This window comes from Notolepis coatsorum, assembly GCF_963971535.1.
Source record: "Notolepis coatsorum genome assembly, chromosome: 19".
NCBI lineage: Eukaryota > Metazoa > Chordata > Actinopteri > Aulopiformes > Paralepididae > Notolepis > Notolepis coatsorum.
Window position 1 is genome coordinate 32,137,687 of NC_140183.1, and position 17,005 is coordinate 32,154,691.

A 17,005-nucleotide genomic window follows, 5' to 3' on the forward strand; every position below is an offset into this window, starting at 1 on the left:
GCGGCGATAAGGGGGCATGCTAGCGTAGGGTCACGTGGGCTTAGTGGCCAATCAGAGGAACCTGGAAACCGAACAGCGTTGTAGAAGGCATAGACGCGGATGGGACTGCGACTGGAGGGGCCGGGGGTGGGACGAGTGCAACGAGCGTAGGAGGAACGCTATGTTCTGTTCTTATCTCTCGACTCGCCGGGGGGGGGGGGGGGGGGGGGGGGGGGGGGGGGGGCGGGCAGCGCACGTCGTGGATGGGCAGCAAGTCTCTTACAAGTTCCATGTGGAGGGCTTCCAGTCTGTCCATACTGTAGCTATCTCCATACGGTTATCGTGTTTCCGAATGAATCTTGTACAGATCCAGATCCCGATAGCGATTGCTACCATGCCGATCAACATGAATGTGAGGATGTACAAATCCTCCACATCTTCAATCTCAAGAGAGTAAAGGCAGATTGATCCCCATTTATCCAGCTGTCAATCGCAAAGCCCGCTTGAAATGTCCCAACTGGACACAGCAGATCAGCTGCGCTCTGCTTCCTTGAAGAAAAAATACGATCAATCGCTGCAAATGACCAGCTTGCTAGTTGGTCCATATTGTAGTTTGAGTAGGGAGTCAAGTCCGTTGAAGAAGGTAGAATCGACACGTCTAAACCGGTTATAGGGAGGTAGTGAGGGCTGGTGATAGGAACGACCTCGACAGTCTGGGGAGTGGAGATGTGACTTGTCTCGGCAGAGAGGAGGGAGGAGATAGCGAGGTAAAATTAGCATAGAACCGACACATGAATTTGATAGGAATTTTCATTTAAATGCCTGAGCAAAGAAGTAGATTTTAAGCTGTCTTTTGAAGATATCTAGTGTGTTTGCTTCTCTGATGTTTTGCGGTAGTTTATTCCATAGTTTGGGGCATAGTTGATAAAGGCTGCATTACAGATCCTTTTTTGACTGTTTCTGGGAGCCTCTAGTAGTCCAGCAGTTGATGATCGCAGTGTTCTTGCTGGCCTGTAATTTAGTGTTGGTGATGTAGCTAGGTCCCTGTCCGCTTTGTATGTAAGGAGAAGGACCTTAAAGTAAATTCTAAATGTTACAGGAAGCCCAGTGTAAAGCAGCTAAGACTGGGCTAATGTGCTCTCTCCTTTTGGTTCTAGTTAGCAGTCGGGCTGCAGAGTTTTGGATAAGCTGAAGCCTCTCTGTGGTTTTCTTAGGGAGACCCGTGAAAAGTGCATTACAGTAGTCTAACCGGCTAGATATGAATGCATGAATTAGCTTCTCAGCATAGTTTTGATTAATATATGGTCGTACTTTTGCTATATTTCTGAGATGGAAAACGATGTTTTTTATTTTTTGATCTTTTTCCCCCTCCCTTTTCCCTCCGTTTTCCTCCCATCCCAATGTTAGTCGTTATGCCAATTCCCAATCCCCTTCCTGGTCGCTGCGCACCTACCCCCCACAGTCGGTCTGGGAGAGTGGAGGCTATCACGTGCTTCCTCCGACACACGTGTAGCCAATCAACCGCTTCTTTTCACCTGGCAGCGCGGACTCTCACTGAGAGGTGTAACGTGTGGAAGGATCACACTACCCCCCTTAGATCCTTTCCTCGCTGAGCAGGCGCCCCGATCGAACTGTAGGAGTCGCTCTTTACAACGACTAGGGATGTCCGATATTATCGGCCTACCGATATTATCGGCCGATATCGGCATTAAAATGTGATATCGGAAAATATCGGTATCGGTTTTCAAAAAAATAAATAAAATGAAAGATTTAATATTTTTTTACATTTCTATAACCTTTATTTACCCAGGCAAGCAAGTAAGAACAAATTCTGATTTTATTTATTGTCAAAAGTATGCATAATGTTGTGTTAATTCCACAACAAGAGATATGTAATGTTAATTACCTGAAATTATTCCCTGCATATATCGGTATCGGTTGATATCGGTATCGGAAATTAAGAGTTGGACAATATCGGTATATCGGTATCGGTAAAAAAGCCAATATCGAGCATCCCTAACCAGGACCCATCCACCAGCTTTCCCACCCCTAACGCTGCCAATTGTGTTAGTATGCCGAGAGCTGGGCTCGAACCCAACGTCTCCTGCATTGGTGGCGAGCGCCTTGCCCACTACACCACCTAGCCGCCCCTGGAAAAACAATGTTTTTGTCACTTTGTTAATATGAGAATTGAAGTTCAGTTCTGAGTGTGTCAATACAATTTAGTACAACTTTAGTATACTTTCTGAATACATAAATCATATACTATAGTATACTAGTAAAGTATACATTCAGAAATATAAATTAGGTATACTTTTTTTACTTGCGTATGCATGCATATACAGTGCCCTCACTGCTGTTGGACCATATCTCAATTTTATTTGACAGGAATTTATAAAAGCATGTTCAGAGTTCAGAGAGACACGTGTTTAGAGTTCAGAGACACCTGTGTTCAGAGTTCAGTGACACCTGTGTTTAGAGATCAGAGACACCTGTGTTCAGAGTTCAGTGACACCTGTGTTTAGAGATCAGAGACACCTGTGTTCAGAGTTCAGTGACACCTGTGTTTAGAGTTCAGAGACACCTGTGTTTAGAGTTCAGAGACACCTGTGTTTAGAGTTCAGATACACCTGAGTTCAGAGTTCAGTGACACCTGTGTTTAGAGTTCAGAGACACCTGTGTTTAGAGTTCAGATACACCTGAGTTCAGAGACACCTGTGTTTAGAGTTCAGAGACACCTGAGTTCAGAGACACCTGTGTTTAGAGTTCAGTGACGCCTGTGTTCAGAGTTCAGAGACACCTGTGTTCAGAGTTCACAGACACCTGTGTTTAGAGATCAGAGACACCTGTGTTTAGAGTTCAGAGACACCTGTGTTTAGAGTTGAGAGACACCTGTGTTTAGAGTTCAGAGACACCTGTGTTTAGAGTTCAGTGACGCCTGTGTTTAGAGTTCAGAGACACCTGTGTTCAGAGTTCAGTGACGCCTGTGTTTAGAGTTCAGAGACACCTGTGTTCAGAGTTCAGTGACACCTGTGTTTAGAGTTCAGAGACACCTGTGTTCAGAGATCAGAGACACCTGTGTTCAGAGTTCAGAGAAACCTGTATATTTTTTAAGTTCTACATTGAGGGCCTGAATGGTTTTCATGGGCCCCTAGTAAAGTCATTGTGTGTACTAGCTCTCATTACGATAATGGAATTTTGACAATTGAAAATATTGATAGAAGAATTAAAGAAGAATAAATAGAATTCTGAGAGAATATATAAAAAAAAGCATATAACCTGAAAGGGTTCAACTTTCTCTCAACATAGAGGACCAGGGGAATGTTCAAGTCAAGAAAAAACATGAAAAATAACTGAAATAGAAGATGATAGATAGATAGATAGATAGATAGATAGATAGATAGATAGATAGATAGATAGATAGATAGATAGACAGACAGACAGACAGACAGACAGACAGACAGACAGACAGACAGACAGACAGACAGACAGACAGACAGACAGACAGACAGACAGACAGACAGACAGACAGACAGACAAGCATCTCCACAGAAAGAGAGAGATAGACAGAGCCAATGTGAAAATCAAAGAGCTTCTGTTGGCGACATTCAATCATTACTTTCCTCTGTCTAGGTTTTGATTGACGGCTCCTGTCATCGCCCTGATCCACTCACCATGTCCTCGTCAATTAGCTGGGATCCTCTTTGACCAACGATAAACTGCTTCACCTTCATAACCCCTGTTCTATACTAGTCACAACAACCTCCTGGACCTACAGACAGACACACCTTCATAACCCCTGTTCTATACTAGTCACAACAACCTCCTGGACCTACAGACACACCTTCATAACCCCATAACCCCCTTTTCTGAATGAAAGAATTGGGTTTGTTTGTTCACACTGTAATGTTTGTAAACATTGGAGAAAAACAGACATGTATTCTGTTAAATAAAGCTTGTTTTCCATCTCCAGATCAAACTCAATAATACAAATAAAATAAACCCCTTGTTGACATGTTCAGAATGATGGCAGACTGTGTCTTCAAGACGGGGAGGTTGTTTCTTACCGAGTTGCCTGGTGAGCGGTAGCGCAGCAGAGTGAACTTGCTGTGGTTCTTCTTGCTCCTGCTCTTGGCCTTGCGAAGCTCCTCGGAGCGCTCGTAGTCTGACAGGTCCACCATCTCCTGCACCTTCTTCTCATCCTTCACCTGAGAGGAGAGGGGCGCAGGGGGCGTGGTTACACTCTGGCCACAGTCACACATTTACCAAAGTAAAACAACATCCATAACACTAAAGATGGCGGCAACAAAGAAACTACTTGCTACAGAACAAACATATTCAGAGAAAATGATTAAATGTGATGTGATTTTATGTTGAGTAAAACTATAATCTACTTAATCTTCAGGTTAAATGTAACTTTTAAAGATGTTTAAAATGAATCACGATCTCTGCTAAAAGGCTGGGAATCGTGCAGTGAGTGGTTGCTATGGTAACTAAGGACTCTGTGGCAGGTGGCGCATGCTTAGAAACTGGTCTAAGCTGGTCTAAAATGTTCCTTTTTTATAAATAATAAATAAACAATATAAATAAACATTCTAAGTTGTCAATAATTTACTTGAAAGAAGAACAATTATATTAACAGATTTTTAGATACAGATGACTCTCCCTTCAAAGAGGGAGGTATCATTAGTCCCTGTTATCAAGATGGCAGCAGAGAGAACAGACTTTTGCTTAGATTACTTACAACATATGAATCACTACTAAATAATGTGCTTTGAATTAGTACATGAAAGCAAGTAAGAGGTACCATAAATACATTGCAAGTGTACTCTCAGACATATGGGTATCAATATACTTTTTTAAACACTTAATATACCAAAAATATCCTTTCAGTGTGGAAGAAATTACATATTTTTGTCTTGGGTATGTTTTTGAGCAAAGTGGTCAACTCACAACTGCTCCAATGGAGCTGTTCAGTGGCCAACAGTGTCAGACTGTGATTGAACTGAGGCACCATGAACCAAACGTAAGCTTTATAAACTAAATTGCAGGCCCTGCCATTGTAAACAACCGCAGTGAAACTGCAACATTTGAGGCAGATTTCTAGCTTCAAACAATTTTCTGAGGACAGTTTGTTTATTTAGTTATGTATATACCATATCATTTTAAAATGTCTCTCCCAAAGCTGCATAGTGCATCTTTAACTAGGCTAGCTAGCATGTTCCTTTAACTGTGACAAACTAAGCTGACTTTGGAGCTGGTGAATCAGGACTCTGTGGATTGTTTATTTTAGATCACTATTGTTCTGTTGAAACGTCACACCTCCAAGATTCATGATTCCATGTTTTTCCTTGAATTGAAGGTTTACATGATCTTTTAATTGAATAGAAAATAAATTGTATCAAAACAACTTCAACTACTATTCAACGATTCAAACCCCATTCGGCCCATGTAATCTTGAAAACAAGATTGCTTTCCTTAATTCCAGAACATTCTAGAATGACTTCTCGGAGATACAATGTTTTCATTCAAGTCCTGCAGGGGTGGTAGTGCAATACCCGTAGTACGCTCTGCTGAGCGCATCACTCTCTATAGGGCCTTCCTGTCCTGGGCAGTGGTGTTCCCAGTCAGGATGCTCTCCACAGCCCCGGAGTAGAAGGAGTGGAGTATCTTCCCCGATACTCTACTTCCTTAACTGTCTCACTCTCAGATGATAGAGGCGCTGCTTTGCCTTTTTCACCACAGTGAAACATAGATATATGTAAAGAAACAGAACAAGGGGCTTGGACTTTGAAGGCTAATATCTCCCTTTCTAGATACAGTGTCACTTAAGTTGAAAGACTGAGGGCGGGATCCACAAAGGGTTTGCACAGCTTTTTTTCCGATGCAAAGCCGGTGCATATCGCTCTGAAACTCAGTTTGCTATTCACAGAGGATGCGCAACGGGTTAAATGAGGTGGGAACTGCGTTCCGTCAGCATTGCGTCCGGTGCAATTATCGCATATTTAAATGAGGTAATATGGGCGGAACATGTCCCCTTTCTATGCAAATTAGCCTCGTCCAAAAATGCTCCCAATCCACAAAGCCTGGTGCCAATTGCACCTAGCAGTTAACGCTACGCACCTACCGTCTTCACAGACAAGGTGGTACCTAAGTGGAGCATGGTGCGGTTTGCTGTTGGTGTGAACGCAATCGAACTTTATATAGTACCTAATCTAGGAAGCGCAGGATTTTTGGAAGTGAGTGTGAATGAGAGTGTGCGAGCGTGTGTGTGTGTGTGCGAGCGAGCGAGAGTGTGCACGAGCGTGAAAGAGAGAGAGAGTGTGTGTGCGCGAGTGTGAGAGAGAGAGCATGTGTGTGTGTGCGAGCGAGCATGAGAGAGTGAGTGTGTGAGAGAGTGTGTGCGCAAGCGTGAAAGAGAGAGAGTGTGCACGAGCGTGAGAGAGAGCGTGTGTGTGTGCGAGCGAGCATGAGAGAGCGAGTGTGTGAGAGAGAGAGCGTGTGTGCGCGAGCGTGAGAAAGAGAGCGTGTGTGTGTGTGTGCGCGAGCGAGCATGAGAGAGCGAGTGTGTGAGAGAGAGAGCATGTGTGCATGAGTGTGAGAGAGAGAGCGTGTGTGTGTGCGAGCGAGCATGAGAGAGCGAGTGTGTGAGAGAGCGTGTGTGCGCGAGCGTGAGAGAGTGTGTGTGTGTGTGTGCGAGCGAGCATGAGAGAGCGAGTATGTGAGAGAGAGAGCATGTGTGCGAGAGCGTGAGAGAGTGTGTGTGTGTGTGTGTGCAAGCGAGCATGAGAGCGAGTGTGTGAGAGAGAGAGAGCGTGTGTGCACGAGCCTGAGAGAGTGTGTGTCAGCGTTTCCGTTAGCCGGTAATTACCGGTATTTGACCGGCAAAATCTGTTGAAGTCCGACATATTTAATCTCTCCGGTCTTAATGTCCGGTGAAAATAATTCCCTCTAAGCACAATTTGATTATTTGAATTGTATTAAAATAGGCAAAAATTAAATAGCCTATGCGATGAACGAAACAATCATTACATTTGTTTTATCGTTGCTTCTAATAATGACAACGACGTTGTCAGCGAGAGCTTAGTGCTGGGTTTGCGAATGCATGTGCAGCTGCAGAGCCGGAGCAGCAGCGGCACAGTGCAGTACTCCAATTCAGCCATTGGCAATTCAGCTGTTGGGTGGGGGGCGCTGCTGAGCGGTCCCCAGATAGAGCCAGAAAAGAGTCAGAAAACAGCTGAATCTGCTGCTCTGCATCAACATACTCTCGCAAATAAGTCATTGGGAGGTGGAGAGAGAGAGAGTCGTCACGCAAACCCACGATAATGTTGCCGTCTCTCTCTGCCAAATTTCTCAGTTCTTCGCTTGATATAATTAATACAAATGTCCAATATAACGGAATTCGTTAGCTCATAAAAATGTGATTATAACAGACTGCTGTTTATTAATGTCGGGCGACTGCCCACAGACACCTATTTGATTTAAAGTCGGCAGCAGAACGGAGTCTCGGGACTTATTTTATTTGGAATATAATGACTATACGCAAAAGTAGCCTAGTTTTAAGTAAAAATATTATAAATCTACATGCCTTGATGATGTCATTCTTTTGTTTTGTTGTCATTCTTTTGCCTATCAATTGTTTTTAAGCTCAATAAACTCTGACCGGAATTTCTCTCATTTGACCGGTAGATTGAAATCTACCGGACACTGAGGCCGGCAACAATTTTTTCTAACGGAAACCCTGGTGTGTGTGTGTGTGCGAGCGAGCATGAGAGAGCGAGTGTGTGAGAGAGAGAGAGAGCGTGTGTGCGAGCGTGAGAGAGAGAGAGCGTGTGCGTGTGCGAGTGAGCATGAAAGAGCGAGTGTGTGAGAGAGTCGAGAGCGTGTGTGCGCAAGCATGAGAGAGAGCGTGTGTGTGTGCGAGCGGGCATGAGAGAGCGAGTGTGTGAGAGAGAGAGCGTGTGTGCGCGAGCGTGAGAGTGTGTGTGTGCGAGCTAGCATGAGAGAGAGTGTGTGCGAGCGAGCGTGTGCTGTTCAGGCGGGATTTTTCCTAAAATGATCTGTCCAATAGAATGAATGACCTGGGTGACTGCATGTCCTTTGTTCACAAATTAGGTTTGCTCAAAAAAGGACAGTGTGAACCCAAACCAAAATCAAGCAATGTATCATTCTCACATTTGGTCCACCAGAAAGTTTATACAGTTTGTTTGTCCCCCGAGCTCTCTCTCTTTGCTTCTCTCAGCGCTGTCAGGTGCAGACTGCTCTGCGTACACAATGAGACACACGCGCGCGCGCGCACACACACACACACACACACACACACACAGACAGACAGACAGACAGACAGACAGACAGACAGACAGACAGACAGACAGACAGACAGACAGACAGACAGACAGACAGACAGACAGACAGACAGACAGACAGACAGACAGATAGACAGACAGACACACACAGTACATGAACCATGTGAGACGTGCACTGGGTTCAGTATAATCACACAACACAGAGTGGTCAGTACTAGGCTTGCAACTAATTGGATTAAGGTCAGTGGTGGCTTAGTGTCGGTAACAACGGCAACCAACACCCCCCCACACACACACAACACACCCCACCCCTCTCCACTGACTGAAAAGTAAGTGCTTCTTCTTCTGCTTCCTCTTTTTGGGGCTGTTTGATGTCATCTTGTTGTACTCTGCTTGTCATCCCTCTGGCGATTGGCTACTTCCTTTCAACGTCTATGTGAGTCTGTCCATTCAGAGTGAAGAAGAGTCACTCTACAGTTTTCCTGAACTACGCCCATCTCCCCAATTATTGAACATGCAGTCGTCGACCAATTATGGGTTTTTCATTGGCCGATGCTGATATTGATATGTAGACAGCAGGACGGCTGATGGCAGATATAATGTTTTTTTTTTGCATCTGATAAAATGCAACAATTTAATAATAACAAACAACAACGTTTACTAAATGTTAGTTGTATTAGCTAGCTAGTTTAGCTGGTTGATGACTGCTAGGTTTAACATTACAATTGTACTAGGAATTGGATATAAAACATTGCAAACATTTTCTCCCTTCAAATTACAGTAGGCCTATATAAAAGTGCATTATTGGCCAATACCGATCATTTTAAAAACAGCCAACAGAACGGTAAACGGAGATGTCGGTCAATCACTATATAGTCCAATTCATACATCCTGTGGAGTATAATTCAACCGTACAAAGTGAATAAACATCCCACCACCATCAACATGTTTTTGTGAACCGTGAATCAGGCCTTTGTCACAGCGGCTAATAGCTAGCAGTTGAGAACACTTATCCTGGGCCAAGCTGCAGGCTCCTTCTACTGCTAAACCTAATCCTATCAATGTCAGTAGTGGGCTGTGACCGAGCAGTTTGAGAGAGAGAGAGCAGTTCATTCTAACCCCAGGTTTGATCCTTTGCAACAGTCAATGTACCCATCCCTGGCCTTTGAGCAAGGCACAGCAGGGGCGATGCAAACGCTGACCATATATACATATATATATAATTACACTGTGTGCAGGCTAATCAGCCAATAGGAGCGCTCTAGTTGACCCCTCGAGACCAAGAACCATATACATTTTTGTAACACGTTGTTTTGGACAGCCCACGTATTTGCTGTTGTAAAGTCAATCTACATAGTGTGAATGTGATGTGAAAATACTCAACCTCTACTGTAACTTTAAATGAATACAATACTCCAACTTAAACATGTTTAAGCAGCTAGGTGAAAATGTAAAGTGGATTTAAAATATGCTTCTTCATCTTCATCTTCTTCAAGATTAATTTTGATCAGACAACCCTGTCTCACGCCCCGGCCTCGCACTCCTACGCATGTCCCACAAACTCTGCATGTGTTCTTCACACACAGACACCCTGAGTTGTGGTGCTATCTGTAGTCTCCATAGTTAACTGTATAAGTTTGTTGCTGGGGAACCATAACCCTAACCGGGGTCATCCCTATGTTCCCCGGGTCCTATGTTCCCCGGGTTCTATGTTCCCTGCTTAAAAAAAAAAGGGTCCTATGTCGTCCCCCCCCCCCCCCCCCCCCCCCCCCCCCCCGAAATAAAGGTTCTATGCTCCCCGGTCCCGCCCGCTCCAGAACGCTCCCGAACAAAAAAAGGGTCCTATGTTCCCCGCTGAAATAAGGGTCCTATGTCCCCGCATGCGAGTTACGTGATGTTGTGGATAGTTGAGGATATATGCAAGTTACGTGAATATAGCTGCCCGGGGACACAAACCTTCAATACGCATTAACAGCTCCGTCTTTTATTAATACACACTTATATCGTACAGTAACGTCAAATAAGATATTGAAAGATAAAGAATGAAGTTACAAAGGGAAAAGGGCAAAAGCAATTACTCTTTGACAATGCTACAGCGCACAATAAAAAGAAAAGATCCAGGCGGAATTAAATATGCCATAGGAGTAGAAGGGTTTTAAACTGACGTCAAATCGGAGCAAAACAAGCTGAATCCGCTTTTTTGGCGATATGGCCAAAAAATTTAATCTCTGATTATTTAAAAAAATATCCGATTTACGATTTTAATTGTTTTTTTCTCTTGAAAACTAGAAATCATTCAAATAACCTTTGTTTTTATTTGACACAAAAAAAATATCAAACCAAGATGAATTTCCCTATTGGGATATAAGTGCAAACCTAACTTTCACCAATCTTCACTTAAATTTTTTTTTATTATATATATATAAAAGGTTACTCTTGATCAAACAAAGATGAATGGCCCTATTGGTATTAACACTTTGATTACCACTGGTGAACATGGTAAAACCCTGTTAAATGCCACCACCGACTTCAATGATATCGTTGTGAACGCATATCTCTCTCTTAAATTATGGCTATGTGTCTAATCTGCCTGTCGTTTATCAATGACTTGTTTGCAGTCAACATTGTCGAAACGGATTGTTTTTTTATCGGTTAATTTCCATTTTATAGCATTTTGAAAAGCCCTCGTTTTCAAGGAAAATATAAAGATTCCGTGATAAAAGGCATTTACTGGAATATTCTAGAATACACAAAAACGTTGTCATTTTTCGGCCTATTTATGAATCGTTTTCAAATAAACGCTAGATTATCGATAGTATATGTGTAAAAAATAAAATGAGCAAACTAACCACTCCCCCTGTATCAGTCTGAGCTGATGGGGTGCAGTTACACAGGGAGAGACGATAGGGGGCGGTATCTTCCCAATTGAGCTCAGAGAGACTCTGCAGCACTAACCCGAGGCTCGATTGATGAAATATGAATTCAAATCGCCAATAAAAAAAATACGGCAAACAAACAACATTTGTCGTCGGCGGCACTCAATGGGGGGTCTGATAAAACGAGATATGTCGTCGCTGGCACTGAAAGGGTTAATAGTGCAATAACTTGCTTTTTCACCAAACTTCACTTAAAACAAATAAAAGGTGCCTCTTTATCATCAAACAAGAATGAATTTCCCTATTGGGATTAATAAAGTGCAAATCTAACTTTCACCAAACATCACTTTTTGTAAAATAAAAGGTGACACTTAAAACAAAAACAAAGTTTAACTTTTTTTTCAAAATCGATTTAAATCTTTCAAAATCGTCCTAAATCATTCATTCGAATTAATCAATAAAATGGATTAATCGCCCAGCCCTACATTGGGTATATACTAATTACAACAAGACATTAATTAATTGCATTGTTACTGTTCACATGTGTGGTGCCGTCGTCGCCCATCACAGTCATATTTAAGTAAGGATAGTTTGAATGACACTTCAGCACCAAGGCGCTGTCCACCGAAGTTATTATACCTTCAAAGCGCTACTGCCTATGGATAAAACAAGGTATAATAAGGATGTTTTAGGTGGTGGTAGTTTTTAGGGGTGGGAATCGCCAGAGATCTCGCAATATGATACTATCGCGATACTCGATATATCGCGAATATTGCGGTTATTATTTTTTTTTTTTTAACTGCAAAGTAAAACTGTCAACATGTTTTATCTAATAAAATAAAGTTCAGTCTGTTCATCTCACTTCAATAATTTTTATTGCAGAACATGGTATTTTCACAAGCAGACAGATGTAAACACTGTAATCTGTGTTGCATGTACCTGACAAACTGAACTGTTTGTATTACAGTCATATTCCAACTTAACTGAATGCACATGTGTGTGGACTACTGTACTATTACAGGTATTGAAATGAACAATGCAACTTCCTTATACAACATTTTTATTTTTATTTATATCTTTTTATGAATAATTAAATATCGATACTTGGCGTCCCTGTATCGATACAGTATCGCCACGCAAAGTATCGCAATACTACTACGTATCGATTTTTCCCCCACCCCTAGTAGTTTCTCTGTTAGGACATTATAGCTGAAATATATAGCCTAGCTATAGTCGGTCTGATATATATTAGAGAAATAGTAAAGTAATATTCTCCAACGAACAACGAAAAAGACGTCACTCACCACTTAAAGAAATCAAAAGCGTGTATTTAACAACCTCAAAAACGTTCGAAACACGCTTTATATTAACTTAATAAATAAACAAAAACGAAAAATCTACTTATGTCAACGAAAATGTCCAGTAGGCCTAACTAAATAACATACATCTGTTACACGTAAGCATGCAGCGTCTGATGGCCGAATCTGTCAGACGGCACTGGAGTAGATATGCAGTACTGTTTAGGGATGGGTACCGAAGTCGGTACTTTTGAGGTACCGAACCGAAACACATCGGTACTACCGAGTATCGAATCAAGTGAGATACCAAAAAAAAAAAAAAAAAAAAAAATTACTTTTTTTTTTTACTTTTTTCTTTTCGTGTCAACGTTCACACGCACAATATATGCTTACCTAGGATTTGACTTGATTCAACAACAAAGCAGTCGGAGCAATGGCAAGCCGAAAACTGTCGAAATTGTAGTTATTTGAAGTTTGGATTTTTTTTTTCACGACTGAGGTAGGTAAATTAAATTTCTTGAGACTAAAGTACCGAAAAAAGGTACCGTTGGGTACCGGTATTGATTCACAGGTACCGGTACCGGTATCGGTTCAAATGTGAAAGGTACCCATCCCTAGTACTGTTACATCCAGAACACACACACATACACAATTACACATGTTGCACCATCTATCTACACCCTCCTCACACAACTCTGTCGCTTTTTCGGGAGTAGCAGGGAACATAGGACCTTTTTTTAGTCGTGACGTGTACGTTTGAGAACACTACCGTAATGACAGAGAAATTAAGCAAGCTGACATGGTCTGCCCTCACACAACTCGTCGCTTTTTCGGGAGCGGGGAATATAGAACCCGGGGAACATAGGACCCTTTTTATCGCAAGCGGGGAACATAGAACCCGGGGAACATAGACATATGCTCCGCCCTAACCTAGCCGAGGCTAGCTTAGCACAAATTAATATGAATCAGCTAGCTTAGTTGTTGGCCAAAAACACCTCTCCTAGGTTAGCTGGTATCTGCTTCCATTCATTTGTGCTAATCTAGACTAGCTTGCAGCTGGATAGCTTTCTACTGAACGCACAGAGAGGAAATTGGTATATATCTGCTTGTAGTCTGGAGAAGACGGTGAGCGCATTTTCCATAATGTCAGCGACGGCGTGCCACTTTAACCCTGGTGGGTAGTGTAGAGGTGAATGCGCTACCATGGCGACTACTGGTGTGGTTTGAGCCTCGGTCGCAGCGCTAGCACTCCCCGCTGATACCGCACCTTCACACTAAGTCCTTTTCACGCACCATAACCGCTTGGCGTGACGCCGACATAATATCCTTTTTGTATTTTATTTTTTTATTATTTTTTAAACAAACACATAAACAAACATGACAACACAAGATAAGATATACAAGCATTAATTAACAGTGCACATCCAATGAAATCACCATTTAGTTAAATGTCTTATACAGGATATACCCCTAATACCTGCTATCTAATACCCTACACACATATGCTCTAGCTCGTACCCCCCCCTCCCGGACCCCCCATTGGATAATCCATCCATTATCACTCGCTCCTAACCAGACACTACCATTATATGCTAGCTTTTATTCTCTCCACCACTTCTAACCACATTGTCATTTTGGATTCATTGAGACCCAAAATTCTTGCTGTAGATATTTCTAGATAAATCACATCGAGATATGTAAGAATCCAGACCTTCCGGCAAATTTTTTCCGGTTGAAACCATCGTGATGCTATCAGCTTTTTAGCCACTGTGATACCAGATAAAACCAATCTCTTTAGCTGTGGATGTACTGCACACTCAAAAACATCATTCAGCAGTAATACAGAGGGGTGTACAGGTATATTCAGAGTTAAGAGATTTGATAATTGCTGGGTCACTTCTTTCCAGAATATCTTAACTGGTGGGCAGTCCCAGTACATGTGCATAAATGTCCCCTCGTCCCCATTTGTACATAAGGAGCATTTGGAGTCTTGTTTAAGACCCATTCTGTTCAGTCTTATAGGAGTCAAGTATGTCCTGTGAATATAGTTAAGATTGATTTGTTGATGGTCCGGGTTCCTTGATGCAAGTCGAACATTTGCCCAGGCTTCTTGCCAATCAAAATCTTTTTCCAGGTCTGGTATATCACTCCTCCAGACTGAGTCTAGGTGGAGGGTTTCATACGAGGACGTTAGTAATTGATGATAAAAATCTGAAACAAAACCTCTCGATGTCTCTCTTTCATAGAAGAATTTGTGGTATCTGTGGTGTACAATTGGTATCCTTAATGGAACACTGTGAGCCTTCAAACATAACAATAACTGTGCGTAAAAATAATATGTGGAATCGGTGAGATTACATTTTTTGTGTATTTCATCATAACTACAAAAACCCTATTTGTTGAAAACATCTCCTAATGTGTGTATGCCTTGCTTTTCCCATCTAGGGAATCTTATAGGTCGTTTTCCAATCAAGAGTGCATTGTTATTGAATAAGGGAGTATGATTATGCCATTTATGTGGGTTAGAATTTTTTTTTTGTGTTTCACGCCATATCCGGATTGCATGAGTAATTATGGGGCCAAATTTCCGTTCGCATTGCTTAATTGATAATTTGGTGTATACTATGTCCTTCAGTCTATGTGGAGCTACTATATTTTCTTCAAAATTTCTCCAGGATACTGATGCTTGGGGATCAAACCAGGTTGTCAGTGGTCTTAAAGTGTACGCCTTAAAATAGTGGAAAAAATCTGGAAATGCCATACCACCGTCTGCTTTGTTTCTCTGTGCGGTGGATCTTTTTATACGTGGTGGTTTGTTATTCCAAATAAATTTGTATGTGGAGGAGTGTAATTTTTTCCAGTAACCCTCTGGAGGGGGTAACGGTAGCATTGAGCTGAAGAAGTTGATTCTAGGTAGGACGTCCATCTTAACTATTGATACCCGTGCCTGTACTGAGTTTTTAAGTTTTGACCACCTGTCAAGGTCGTATTTGATTTGATTTTGGATTTTTATGTAATTGTGCTTCACCGTTTGGCTTATGGTAGGGAATACTTCAACTCCCAAACATCTAAAGTGTTTAACCATCGGTATCTCTTCTGGGAGGGTTATATATTTTTTTGCAGGGGCGTTAAGTGGAAGGAAAGCCGACTTCGGCCAATTTATCTTAAATCCCCATAAACCGCCAAAGTCCTCAATCAACTTGAGAAGATGAGGCAATGATATCCTGTAGTGGACCGGCAGGTGTCTTTCGCACATGGCCCTGGTTGATACAGGGTTGGATTAAAAGAGCCGGATAGAGATGCAGCAGCATGGAGAATGTAGCTGACTGTACTTCTGACCCCAGCAGCTGACGATACCTGACCTCAGCAGCTGGGTCTCTCTGGAGGTCTGACTGGAGCGCGGAGGTCGGGCGCAGGGCACCACTTGCCAAACAGAGGGCACAGCTGTGGCACAACCCCCCCCCCCCCATATTGAAGGCTAATATTATGTCATCACACGATGACACAGCCAATGTTGTCATCATACAACATGTTAGATAATGTCAAATCTTAATGTTAAATAAAGTAAAAGATAATAGTTCTGGTTCAGACAGACTGGAGGTGATCACTGTCTCTTCATACAGTAGTTCTGGTTCAGACTGGAGGTGATCACTGTCTCTTCATACAGTAGTTCTGGTTCAGACTGGAGGTGATCACCGTCTCTTCATACAGTAGTTCTGGTTCAGACTGGAGGTGATCACTGTCTCTTCATACAGTAGTTCTGGTTCAGACTGGAGGTGATCACTGTCTCTTCATACAGTAGTTCTGGTTCAGACCGGAGGTGATCACTGTCTCTTCATACAGTAGTTCTGGTTCAGACTGGAGGTGATCACTGTCTCTTCATACAGTAGTTCTGGTTCAGACTGGAGGTGATCACTGTCTCTTCATACAGTAGTTCTGGTTCAGACTGGAGGTGATCACTGTCTCTTCATACAGTAGTTCTGGTTCAGACTGGAGGTGATCACTGTCTCTTCATACAGTAGTTCTGGTTCAGACTGGAGGTGATCACTGTCTCTTCATACAGTAGTTCTGGTTCAGACTGGAGGTGATCACTGTCTCTTCATACAGTAGTTCTGGTTCAGACCGGAGGTGACCACTGTCTCTTCATACAGTAGTTCCATATATAACTTGAATTATACTGACCAAAACAAAAAGGCTCTTTGAGGGTTTTTTCTGGACTCTATGACTTCTGGATATGAGCTATAATCTTCTGTTGTGTTGGATCATACTAGTTAGAAGAAATAATAATAATAATAATAATAATAATAATAATAATAATAATAATAATAATAATAATAATAAAATAGCATTACACATTATCTGATGTGTTTAAATTTAAGAAAATCACCTTTGACATATTTTTGGTTATTTATGCTTACCAAATTTGTAATACATTTTTAGGAATACAATTTAAGTTTAATAAACACATTTCTTATTGTACACTTACAGCATATTAATGACTATCATACTAAAGATGTGCTTTGAATTAGTACATGAAAGCACATAC

General features: G+C 42.0%; 1 protein-coding gene across 1 annotated transcript in view; it reads right to left on the minus strand.

The window, feature by feature from the left end:
- plekho1b (pleckstrin homology domain containing, family O member 1b) overlaps positions 1-17,005 on the minus strand; it is a 100,717-nt gene that overhangs the window by 24,292 nt on the left and 59,420 nt on the right. Inside the window, exon 3 of the mRNA XM_084335766.1 lies at positions 4,047-4,187. Coding sequence (XP_084191892.1) covers positions 4,047-4,187 — 141 coding nt within the window. The remainder of the gene's footprint in view (positions 1-4,046; positions 4,188-17,005) is intronic.